This window comes from Sardina pilchardus, chromosome 23, assembly GCF_963854185.1.
Source record: "Sardina pilchardus chromosome 23, fSarPil1.1, whole genome shotgun sequence".
NCBI lineage: Eukaryota > Metazoa > Chordata > Actinopteri > Clupeiformes > Clupeidae > Sardina > Sardina pilchardus.
This window is the reverse complement of record NC_085016.1, coordinates 12,366,404-12,379,100: the sequence shown is the minus strand read 5'-3', so window position 1 is coordinate 12,379,100 and position 12,697 is coordinate 12,366,404. Positions and strand designations below refer to the sequence as shown.

Genomic DNA, 12,697 nt, shown 5'->3' with positions numbered 1-12,697 from the left:
ATAGCAAAGACTGGCCGCTACTAAGATCATTAGCATCTCTGGATATATGCCATTTTCTCTCAGCCGCTCTTAGTTCCTTTCGCACTTTACAGATACTGCTCGTGAACCACGGGTGACGGAGTTTAGAGCGAGCAGCCCTTGTGGAAAGAGGACACGCAGTGTTCAGACAAGATGCTAGAGCAAAGAGTGTCTGTAGCATCATTAACCTCCGGGGACAGGAGTGAACTCGGGGGGAGGTGAAGCAGATGCAACCAAAGCGCTGAGATGATTGCTCGAGAGGCGTCGGAGATTACAGTAAGTCGAAACAAAAAAATGTAGGAGGAACAGCTGGGCTTTTCCAGGAGACACACACGCGGAGAATCTAATAAAGCGACGATCGCCGCGAGACGTCACGACGACGAAGAGAAAAGGGAGCCGTTTTTTTCACCAGACATTCCGATGCGTAATGCAATTTTCGCCAGGCCTCGCAGACATGTTGACCTCAGAAAGCAGGACTTGCCCTTGTTTCTCATTCCCAGTGACCGCTGTAATTGCAGGTCTTCCAGGGATGTGGGCATCCCAAGCCTGCCGGAATGGGGCGGTCCGCCCGCGGCATCACGGACACTTTCAACGCCCGCTTCAGACCCTACAGCCCAGAGGAGCGGCCCACCACAGCCGCTGGCACCAGTCTAGACCGCCTGGTAAGGGTGTGTGTGTGTGTGTGTGTGTGTGTGTGTGTGTGTGTGTGTGTGTGTGTGTGTGTGTGTGTGTGTGTGTGTGTGTGTGTGTGTGTGTGTGTGTGTGGTGGGTGTGTGTGTGTGGTGGGTGTTGTGTTGGTCTTAGAAGTGTGGTTTGTGTTTTTTGTCAGTGTTTGTGTTTGTTTGTGTATGTAGCTGGGAGTGTGTATGAGTGCGTGTGTTTGTGTGTTTGTGTGTGTTTGTGTGTGTGTTCTTGTCAGTGTTTGGGTTCATGTTTGGTGTGTGTGATGGATGATAGGGAGTGGCTCTCGTGGGTCTTGTGGGTGGGGGGAGGTTAAACAGTCTCTAGGTACAAATCAGAGCAAACACATTAACAAAATCATTCCCGTATCTTAACTGAGCAACCCCTTCATGTCTCTTTATAAAAAAGATCTCTCACTCTTCCACAGTAAGTGCACACATAATTATGACCACGTGGCAGTGAACTTGTTTGTAAGCATTACAATGCTTGGATGCTATTCTCAATCTAGAGCACACCAACAGCCAACTGCAGACTAATTACAGGGACGTAATTTGTAAACAGTAAGGTCTATAATTTTCTCTATTAGTTTCCTAAATAATATGCCCAACCTTCTTTTGCCCCAAGCTACTACTTATGCTACGGTAGAGATTTTAAGATAGATGCACATTTTGTTTTGTTGCAAATTGCTTAATCATGTGAAACTGTTAGTTGCATTTTGTTGTTGTTGTTATTGTGGTGGTGGTGGTTGTTATTTTTACACAGTCCAGGGTCAAGCTGTTACAAGCTAAGACTAAGGGTCCTAATTAAATGGAGGGCAAAGTACAAACTTACGCAACAAGCAAAGTGTTGTGTGTATGATCTCAGCTATTGTGTGAGAGCACTGTCAATCAAATGGTGTGAGGGCATTACGCTTAGCTGACCCACCAGTGTGTGTGTGTGTGGTATTAAATTAGCGAATGGATTTGGCCAGCTTATTAAATGATCTTTAGTTAGACCTCAGACGTTGGCCTTTGCACTCTGCCCAGCATTTAAATGAGAGCTCTTAAAGTCAGTTCCACACTGCAGCTGACTGTAGTGTTTTGGGCGGGTCAGGGCTCCACTCCAAGTGGGATTACCTGCTGACTGATGTACAAAGTCCTGAAGGCACTGAACATCTATTTTAAATTCTTCCATGTGGTTTTAGGTCGTAGAGCAGGGCCAGATAAAGGTAGGGTATTATTATTATCGTTGTTATTATTGTTATTGAAAGGAAGCTAATAGGGAAAATGATAGGCTTTGTTGTACACAAATGATAGTCCTTTAATTAGTCAGCTGCAGGCTGATGGTGTGCGCTAGCTGCGCTAGCTCACCCAAACCACAAATTGCTACGGTCCGGCTTCAGGCAACAGCAACACACGGAGAACACACACTTTTCAACGAATCAAACTCAGGCATTGATCATGGGATGGACCAGGTTCTCAGCTGGTACCGCTCTGAGCCAGATCAGGGCCGGATCTGTTTCAGTGCCAGCTGTTATCTGGGCCATGCCATCCATCCGTCAGTGTCGCCTTGACCGGTGCTGTCCACACACTGCTAACATTCACACCCCCACACATTCAAAGCTAGTTAGCGTTTGCACCTTCCAACGTCAGAGGCAGAGAGTAGGTTGAATCACAGAGCTTGTTGGGCTCTTCCGGTTGCCTGTACAGTATTTTTCCCCAGATAGATACTTCTTCATTTCCTGAAATAGACTCTGGGAGAAAGTATTCATCTACCCTGAAATTATTCATCAAAATGAAACCGCACTGAATTATTAATTGCGTGATGAGAGAGGTTGTCACAGAGGCAAAGTGACAATCTTTCCTCAGAGTATAAAAGAAAAAAAAGAAACCATGCTCATATTTCATATTTAGTGTACCCCCCCTCCCCCCAACAAAATAATTGACTATGCATATCTGCGGGTCGATAATACCTTTGCTTGAAACCAAATTCTAATTGACTAGAAAGATGAGGCTTTGCAGACAGGGGATGAAACTGGTGCAATTGTTGGGAGGAGAAATGAATGGCACCAAATCAAATGTTGTGGGGGGGAGGAGGGTGGGGGGTGGGGGAGGTGAAAATAATATGAAAATGACTCCGTTTTCTATTTCTGTGGTGCGTGTGGGGAAAGGTGGGAGAGATTGAACATACCTGCCATGCTGTCTTTATGAAATGAAATGTAATAGTGGCTGCTGCTATTCTCTCTGGTGCATGGAGATCATGTTCACCCCAAGGCGAGCAGCCTCTCTCTCTCTCTCTCGCTCTCTCTCTCTCTCTCTCTCTCTCTCTCTCTCTCTCTCTCTCTCTCTCTCTCTCTCTCTCTCTCTCTCTTCTCTCTCTGCCTCTCTCTCTCTTTTTTCTCCTCTCATCTACCTTTTCAATGAAATCCCTCTTTTCTCTGTTTTGCTGCCGCTTCCCAGAGGATTGTCTGGAGGACAATGCAACAAAGCGTAAGCCTTCCAATCCTCCTCTTCCTTTACCTTAGTCATTTGTCTTGTGAATTCAAGCCCCGACCATCCTCTCCTCTTCTTCTTCTCCCTCCTTCTCTTCTTCTGCCTCTCTTGTCTCTTGCTCTCTCACTTTATCTTTCCCCTCTCAGTTTTGTTCTTCTTCTTGCTCTCTCTCTCTCTCTCTCTCTCTCTCTCTCTCTCTGTGCCCACTCTGTCTGACTTTCAGTCTTACTCTTCTTCCCCCTGTTTCACTTCTTTTTTTTCTTTCTATCCCTCCCTCCCTCCCTCTCCTCGTCTCCTCTGTATTTTCCACCCCCCTTCACTGCTCCGTGTAGATTTGAATTCTAATGTCTGGTGCGTTGGATTGTCTATGAAGGTGTTAGTTGGGGTCAGAAAGGTCACTTCCTCATTAGTGCTCCTAGGAAACAATCAGATTATGAACAAGGGGAGGAAGATGAAAAATGGTACGCGCCCGAACTTCACAGTCCGATGATTAAAGTGAAGGGAACTGATCTCTCTGTCAGCCTTTTTTTTTCTCCTTTTCATGTGAAAGAATTGAAGCAATACTTTCCCAGTCTGATTGTTTCTTTATGTTGGATACATTTATATGCATGTGGGCCCAGGCTGATGAAACTGTCTTGAGCATCCCTCTTGAGTGAGCTGGAGTGTTTTCCGAGCAAAAGCACGATGTTTCATCTGCTTGAACGTTTAATGTGAAACGCGGCCAAGTCTACGAGTCAGAATGTCTTTAAGTCGTGTATGTTAACAAATTATCCCCATTACTAACTCAATATTCTCAGACCCACATTATTCATTCCTTTGGCATGACCCAAGCCCCCTTTTTTTAATGCACATTTCTCATGTTGACTTATTGCAACACTCACCGGGGCCTCGTAAAGTAGAGAGCCCAGGCGTACAGTACGCGCTGAGGCTGATTCTGCTTGTCAGTGTTCGGAGGCCTCGGGAGAGAGATCCACTCTAGGCTGTGGATTCCGTTCCCACCCAGGGCCTGTTGAGGTCTTCACATGCCCGACTAATGGAGTCTGGTCCTAGAGGGAGCCACTTCAGTCACCTGCCAACTTCCCAAGCAAAGACCCAAAGCACATATGAAGCAGCCGAAAGCCAAGGCCTGACATTCACAGGAGATCCTGTACCTCAACTATATCTTGCATGCACTTTGTAACATAAGTTAATGTAATTTAAGCATTTATGATGCATACAGAAAATAAATAAATGCTGACACCATCGCTGGGATTTTACAAAGTACAACTGATATTTATGACTGTACTGTAGCTACACACAGGCAGAAAGTCACATAATGCTTTTCAAAGTTGTTTTTTTCCCACCATATGATTGGCAAAGGAGTCAAATCATTCAGCCATTAGTTACTTGAGGAGTTCACGCACTCTGCTTGGAGCATGATTACTGATGCTTGCGGCCATATTTAAATGTTTTATTATGGTAAGTCATACTCCTGTGTGCTGGTATAAATGTTGATGCTGTTTTCTTGTCCTCAGCTTAATCCTACATTTTCTAAATCGTTTTCAATAAATGGCAAGTAGGCCTACAATGTAGCTCAAATTGTTACTTATGTATACATTTTTCAACATTTTCAAATTTAGCACAAGCATGTATTATCTGACACAGGCCACAAAAATTTAGAATGTAAGTAACAAGTACTGTTTTTTTCTCATTTTGATGATTTTGAGCATTTGATGATTTTATGCATCAGTATGTGTCTAGCTGTCTAGTGTACAGTATTCGTACAGTGGCCATGGTTAATATACATATTTGTGTGTAGCTTTGTGCAAAGTTTGCCTCAGTCCCACACGCTAAGCAACAAACTTCCTTTTAACATGACGTGTATGAATGTGATATGAATTTCATTCCTAGATAATGCTACGGGCTCATCGGCTTGAGCTCCTGTGTCCTGAATCAAGCTGTATCAAATTTTAATGAGCATCTCATAATCCCTTCCCACACTCGCTCTTGGGCGTAATGCTGGGACTCTGACAGATAAATGTGCCCTTAAAATTGGCCATGCAAGCCTCCAATAAGCACAGCTAATGGCCTGTGTGGGAGTTTTTGTGTGATTTTGCCTCGGCTCGTTGTTTGTTGTCGTCTCGGCGGCGTGGGCACCTCTCTGTGTGAACTCGCTGTGGGTGTCGTTCGGATGGCATTCAGGCCTTCGCCAGGGCTGTCTGTCTTCACGGCCTCCCTGCAGCCTTAGTAGCGTTCAAGTGCATTCTAATCAGACCAGGACCCTTTTTTTTTTGCGTCAGAGATTGAATGTTTTGCCTAGGGTAGAGGATGGTTGGAGTCTTTTGTACTCGGCCCGGCCTTGGCAACCATGTCTCATGCAAGTTGTACTGTTGAACATCCATTTTGAAAAGACACAGTGCAGGTAGAAAAGTTTGTTTTGTTTGTCTTGTTCTCAGCTATTTGTGACTCAGTCCCTCTCATATTATACTTTCTTTTGTAGAAGAAAGAAGAAGGAGAAAAGAGAGGTTCTGAAAATGTTACGGTTCAGCATATACTCTACCAGTATTTTGTAAACCAAATTTGGTTGAATATTCATAACTCAGAGGCTGTGATGGTACTTCAGATCTTCACAAAGGCTGTAGATGGGAGGTCATTTTTTACATTATACCCTGCATAATCTGACTAGATATCCCCCATGCTGGTGTAGGTGTGCTCCTGCTTTTTCTCATTTTGCCTGAAGGAAATTGCATTTAAGCCCAGACACAGGCTCTTTATGGTAGTTTTTTAACGAGGCATGAGTTTTAATCTGGTCCATTTTTTGAGAACCTCTACATGCAAAACCTCACTGTAATCTTGCGTGTCAAACTGTTGTCTGCTCGTGACATCTTGTGACTCTTTGCCAGGCGTGGACTAGTCCCAGGATGCTGATTGAGATGTTTTAGGTTTCTGACCATTTCAGATAAGTAATGCTGGCTGTTATAATGGCATACCAGCATTTTATGTTCTCAAGATAACTGGAGCCTGGTAATATTCAAAACCTAGACTCCCATTCCCAGATTGTCGGCCAGAGTAGCATTTTTGGCCATATATGCCAAAGTGGAATTTCCTTCCAAAATAATGAAAATGTTTTATGACTTTCAGTGTGCCAGATTTTAAGGCTATTTGGCCTTTGATTTAACTTATTCCCTCAAAATCATAAAATGAAATGGTTTTGTTCCATTGTCTGAACCTCTGTTGGCCACAAACCAATGATAAAATATAGTAATGGCTTTTTAGTCATAAAATGGTAGCAATGATCCTTAAGGTTCCTAATTACAGTTTAACATAGAATCAACTCGGAGGAAATACCTTCCTTTAAATGCAAACCCCCACAAAGAAAATATTTTGCCTGCAATGCAGAACCATCACTTATGCTCCCTATATTGCTTGCCAATGCTATTTTACTGTATGCTGCAGACATCAGCGTACACATTCTCTCTCTCTCTCTCTCTCTCTCTCTCTCGCCCGCTCGCTCTCTCTCAGAGCAGAGCAGAGAAGAAAATCCACTCCCTTATTTTTCTGACGACAGTTTTATGACGACAGTTTTGTGATATCAACTTCTTCAATTGAACACACTAAGATGCCAGCACGTCCGTGTAGAGCAAAAATGTCCGCTCACCATTCCGGCTCACATCCGCATCCACTCTTTTTATAAACAGTGTTGATGGTCGCCGACCGCATAACGGCCTATGGTGACAGTTTACGGTCAGAGGCTGCGCGTTCCTGCACTAAGTACTGTGAAAAATAAGGATGTGGTTGGCAGAAAAACACCGCTTGTAGAAAACATACCCCCAAGCCCAACCCCACCCACCCCACCTTCTCCATTTCCACGGCACTGGCTCTCGATGCAGCCAACTGTGACCAACCCCAGTAACGGAGCCCAGTCTCTTTAAAAACTCCTCATTTCATCAGATGGCTTAAGTTACAGCTTAATGGGGTCGTACATTTAGAAAACCTCCTCTATTTTTCGCTCTCGCTCCGTAAGCCACAATTACGTGTGGCTGTGAGGGGCGAAGAGAAGACAAGTGTTTACCTCTGCCAGAGATCTTTTTTCTTGCTAATGCTGTAATGTGTTGCCCGCCGCATACTTTCAGACAGTTTGCCCCTAATGCGGGAATAATTACTCAGTGTAAGTGTTGAAGCTACTACTGCAATACTTAGTAGTTGTGTGAAGTTTTGTTGTTGTTGTTGTTGTTGTGTTTGTGTTGTTGTTCAGTTGGTGAAGTGTCACCGTTATGTCACTTTTGATAATTTAAAGGGAGGCCTTTTTCTCGGATGTCTGGGCGGGGGTGGGTGGGGGCTATGAGGTTGTGGGGTTTCTCACAGCTTTCTCTGTTGGCCAGCACCTGAACATGGAGTCCATAACTCTAGGTTCTCTAGGTGCTCTAAGTGTTTCAAATGCCTTCTGTGAGATGAGCAAGACAGTCTACTCCTGTGCACATTTCTTTTCTTTTCCACATAGTTTACTTTTCAGTGCTGTAATTATACATTTGGACATTTTGTATCACCTTCATTTGACAACATGTTTCCTAAGTTTGCCGAAAGGCGAAGTCTTCTTGCTATCATAGCTATTAACACGTTTAAAGTGTGGGAGCTTGATAATTAAACTTTGCCTTACAGACACTCACATACTGTCACCTGGAGAGAGAGGTAGAATGATCGCGAGAGAGGGGGGGGGGGAGAGAGAGAGAGAGAGACTGTGCAGTTTGCATTGCATTCTAATGTGGCTGACGTCCTCTCCCCCCTCTCCTCATTATCATATGTGCAGCAACTCAGCAGCCAGTGCCGTTCTCCACCTCTTACCATTCTGGGCATGTCCTGTGCCAGCAGATCCATTCATTAATCCCTGCCAACAAACCCTGTGGTGCCCCCCCCCCCCCACACACACACACACACACACACACACACACCCCAACATGCATGCACACATTCTCTCTCTCTCTCTCTCTCTCTCTCTCTCTCTCTCTTGCTCTCTCTCTCTCTCTCTTTCTCTTTCTGTGTTTGCAGATCGACCCATATCCCTTTCTTGAACTCCCAGCTCACCCCTCAGTAAAAGGGCACCATGAAAGCCCATGGAAGTTAGGAGTCTTTCCTCAGCATTTTCTTTTTTTTTTCTTTCCAATTGCGTGTTTGATCCAAAGCAAACGCTAGCTTGTCAGTCTTACTCATAGGGATCCTTACTCTGAGCATGTGACAGTAGACATTAAAGGTAAAGGGATGGATGTGGTGGAGGAGAAATAAGTTATGGTGACGTGTTAAGACTTTCTCATGCCAGAGCCAGACAGCTTTCATGTGTCATTTGGACATTTTGAAATTGTATATGGACACGAAAGTTTTCCTCTTCGTCTGGAGTTTTTTTTAAGCATACCTATGTGTAAAGTAACCAGATACAGTACATGCTTGTTGGTGCTAGAATATCTGTTTTTGTCCCTCTTTTTTCGCCAGTTACAGTTAGTGCTTAGAGTATTTGTTTTCCGTCACATTTTCAACTTAAGGTCTTACCACGAGAGCTTTCCAAGACCATCTCTGCAAACATACGCACCCCCTGACGTATGTGCGAAATTAGCGTAGTTCTGTGGAACTTGCACCTCGGAAATAGCTTGCCAAGTCTGCAGTACGTCACCCTCTCCATTCAGGCGCACATCAAATGCAGTCATCCGTGTGATTTCATGGTCTGGATATTCAACCTTGCAGGATTTACACCATTGTTTCATGCGTCCGCTCCCTCCTTGAGCTGAATTATCTCCATGCGGCACCTTCAATCTTCCAGCGTGGAGAATCCCTCCCAGCGGCCCCACTCCAGTTAAATAAAATAACACTCTGCAACCTCCACACCGGCTGATTGCAGCGGGTATAGAGTCAAAAAAAAGATTTACTTTTCAATGCTCTGCATGTCGTTAATTGTGCTTTGGCAAGTCCAACGAGCAGAAGCCCGTCTGGTAATAAACGGCCGGGGCCAAAGCACTCTTGATTGGATCACTTTTCCAAGCGGCCTTTTTATGACTCTCTGGTGCGGTGTTAAATCTGTGCTAGATTAGCACGTTGAGCTCATAAATGACACCGAGGCTTTGACATACAATAGGAACATCTCCTAAAAGGCTGAATGTGACACCTTTTATACGGATTTCTATTTCTCTTTCATGTCTTTTTGGCAGACGGCACTGCTGTTTCGTGAAGAGAGCTGTATTCAAGACTCAGGTTTTTATTTTAGGTTTTTGATTTAACACAAGGTCTGTTTCTACGGTCTTAATAAAAGACAGATATTTCAGAGATGGTAACTGCATGATAGTTAAAACAATTTGACCAGGTTCCCAACAAATATGAATAAAAAGTAAATATACATATAAATCTAAATATTTTCTCACCTCAAATTTCTGGTCTTTCCATGCCTTATACACTTGGCATCTGATTTAATATCGAAGCCATCAAATACTTGTTGAAATTCTGTAAGAGAGCTTTATGGGACTAATATCCGCTAAGAGGGTATGTTTCAGGTCTGAAATATAATTTCTCTCTGTCCTTTACATTTTAGGAGACAAAAACAGCAAGAAAAAACGTTCTGGCGCAGCTGGCAAAAGTGCTGTCATGGAAACGGACAGGGTGTAACCCTAAAAACACATACATATGGTTTGTTTTGTTATACTGCGGTATGTGTGCTGTAGATAACCACCATGACTCGTACAAGACATTTTTTCCCGACATGATGTATGAGCCTTGCCGCCAAATTTAACGTTGACCTAACCTTACTTAATTTAGGAGCCGATCAAAGGGCAAAAGCCAGCGATCCAAAACACACATCACAGAGCTCCACACTGGCTTCTTTTAACCGGACTGTAAGAACCGTTTTTTTACCGTTTGGCCCGGAGGCTCCTGAGCTTTTCAAGTGACCAGACTGTCTTGAGACAGACTTGGTTGTGCACCGAGTCGAAACAGTGTTGTGTTGTGTGAGGTTTTCGCTGGCCAGTTCCTTGGTAGACTGGCATGGTTTGGACTAGCCATTCTATTCACCAGACAAAAAGAGCCTTCAGCCACATGCTTATGTTCAGAGTGAGTTGGTGTTCAGATTTTGGGGAGTGTTAACATTTATTCTGGAGTAAAATTCACAGTTTGGCAGGAACACACAAGTGGATAAGTTTGCCAGCCAGTTTTGCAAATAGGTCTAAAAGTCCCACCACCCATTAAGGTTATACTGTATGTAGTAGTGAAACATGTTCATAATGAGAAATATGCAGACGTTATTACTAACACCTATCCAGCAGTAAAAATACAATGATTTACATTTTAACATGTACTTCTACTGTATGCAAAAACGTATATCAGCGAAAGCTGTGCAGAGAACGATTGCCTCAACATGACTTAGAAAAGATATTATAATGATTTGAGCTCGATATAAGGAACAATACATTTTGTACACATTATGTAGACTTAAGCAAAGACTAATCATCTTTTTATTTCTAAATGAACAATTTAATTAGAATGATTAATGAGCTGAGCTGACATTGTTTTGCTTGTCTAAATAAAGTGAATAACCCCGCAATGACACGATGATAGAAATCTTACAGAGAGAAAAAAAAAACTAAAAAACTTCTTTGACCCTGTTATAATCTCTCCTTCTCTACAGAAATTACATTTTGTTCGTGTAAGCGAGAGATATCAAAGTTCTTTATTAGAGTTTTCCTCTCCACGGCTCCCATTGTTCTCCCACTGTGTGACCTCCAGAGGGCTAAAGGACAGGGCACCCAGGTATAAAATGCCCCATCTGTGCTTACCCAGGAAAGGAACACAGGCTGCTGAATGGGCATATGCTGCCCAATAAAGAATTCACTAAGGGAATATTAGTACTGTCACTGTTAGCCTTTCATTTAGCTCTGGCTCTCTTGCTCTCTCGCTGTCACACACGACACACACAGCGCGCGCACGCACACACACACACACACACACACACACGCACGCACGCACACACACACACACACACACACACACACACACACACACACACACACACACGCACACGCACACGCACACACACACACACACACACACACCGCTGTGTTCATTCAAGTGTACCAGCGGTGAATTGTTTTGATATTGGAGTTTATTTTCAGTTTCAGCATTGTCACTCTATTTAAAGACCTATGTCATAGCTATAGAAGGTGAAATGTAGAGAAATACAGTACCGTGAAATTTCTCACACCGTTAAAGCTGATTGGGGGGGGGGGGGGGGGGAGAGATGTAACGGATGTAAAAAAGAGTGGAGGTTCGGTGCGACACGGCATTGGTATGCTGGCAGCTGTGAATAGCGGGGCGGTGTATCGAGCGTGCGAGTCCGGGGCGAGTCCGCTGGGCATAAGGGGCTCCAGCAGCAGCGGAGTGGAAAAAGCTTGTTGTTCTGGATGCTGCAGTGACATCCTGGGACTTAATGGGCTCCGTTACTCTGGGCCTGACCCTTCTGTTCTCTCCGTTTGTGATTTTCTATTCTTTCTTTTTTCCCCTTCTTTTTTTTGTTCTTGCCCTTCTCCTCCTTCTCTTTTTTTTTTTGCCGCATGAATAATAAATAAGTTGGAGCTGTGAAAGAGTAGCCAACAGTCTCTACACGGCTGGCCTCACGGGAGTCTCCGTCTCCGTCTCCGTAGAAACCATACTGCGGCCAGTGAGCATCGTGTCCACGTACAGTAGTACCACTGTGGGGGGAAAAAAGTGTATTAAAAGTCCTCAGCTGAGTTCTTCTACAGGTGCACTAGGATTTGTCCTCCAATGTATGTCCTGACCTGATGAGGTTAGAGTCACGATTCCATCAGCTAATCTGTGGTGTGATATAATAATTCACTTGAAATACGGCAGAGCTGCTTGCATTCACTCTTGATGGAATCGATAAAGATGAAAAGAGAAAACAAGGCTCTTTTTTTTATTCTTCTTTGAAATAATTGATAGTGCCAGTGTTGATACAAGTTGGGCTGTTTGGCTGTACAGAACCCAAATTGATTTTCCTCACATTGATTCCAGTGATATTTTATGTGATAAAACTTCACTTGGGTGTTTTCTTGGAGTAACCTCATTCCCAAACCTTTATACCGTGTAATCGCTCGGAAATATATCCTTATTATGTTATTGCACATGTTACACTGCACTAAAGCTCACCAATAGTGACAATGGTGATAATATCATATTAAGTGGCTTGCCCTGTCAGTACTCATTAGATGAGATTCAACTTTATTGTCATTGTGCAGAGTACAAGTACAAAGACAATGAAATGCAGTAGACAACACACAATGCAGTTCAGTGTGTCATCACGTTCAATAGAGTTATGATACTCTCATCACCCCACTAGCAAGAACAAAATGCGTAGTGCTAAATACCCTTTAACCTCTGAATAAACAGTGCATTTTAAATATTGAGGTTTGTCTTCCTTTTAAATCTACAACAATAAATATACGATACCCAGTGGCCTTCAGAAAAGAAAAGCAAAAAAGCAGAAAAGTGCAACACACAGACAGTGTAGAGACAGTAGT

At 43.6% G+C, this 12,697-nt stretch overlaps 1 protein-coding gene across 1 annotated transcript in view; it reads left to right on the top strand.

Moving 5' to 3' along the window:
• Positions 1-12,697, top strand: part of gpc6a (glypican 6a) — a 123,401-nt gene that overhangs the window by 91,732 nt on the left and 18,972 nt on the right. Inside the window, exon 6 of the mRNA XM_062527509.1 lies at positions 537-680. Within this exon, the coding sequence (XP_062383493.1) occupies positions 537-680 (144 nt within the window). The remainder of the gene's footprint in view (positions 1-536; positions 681-12,697) is intronic.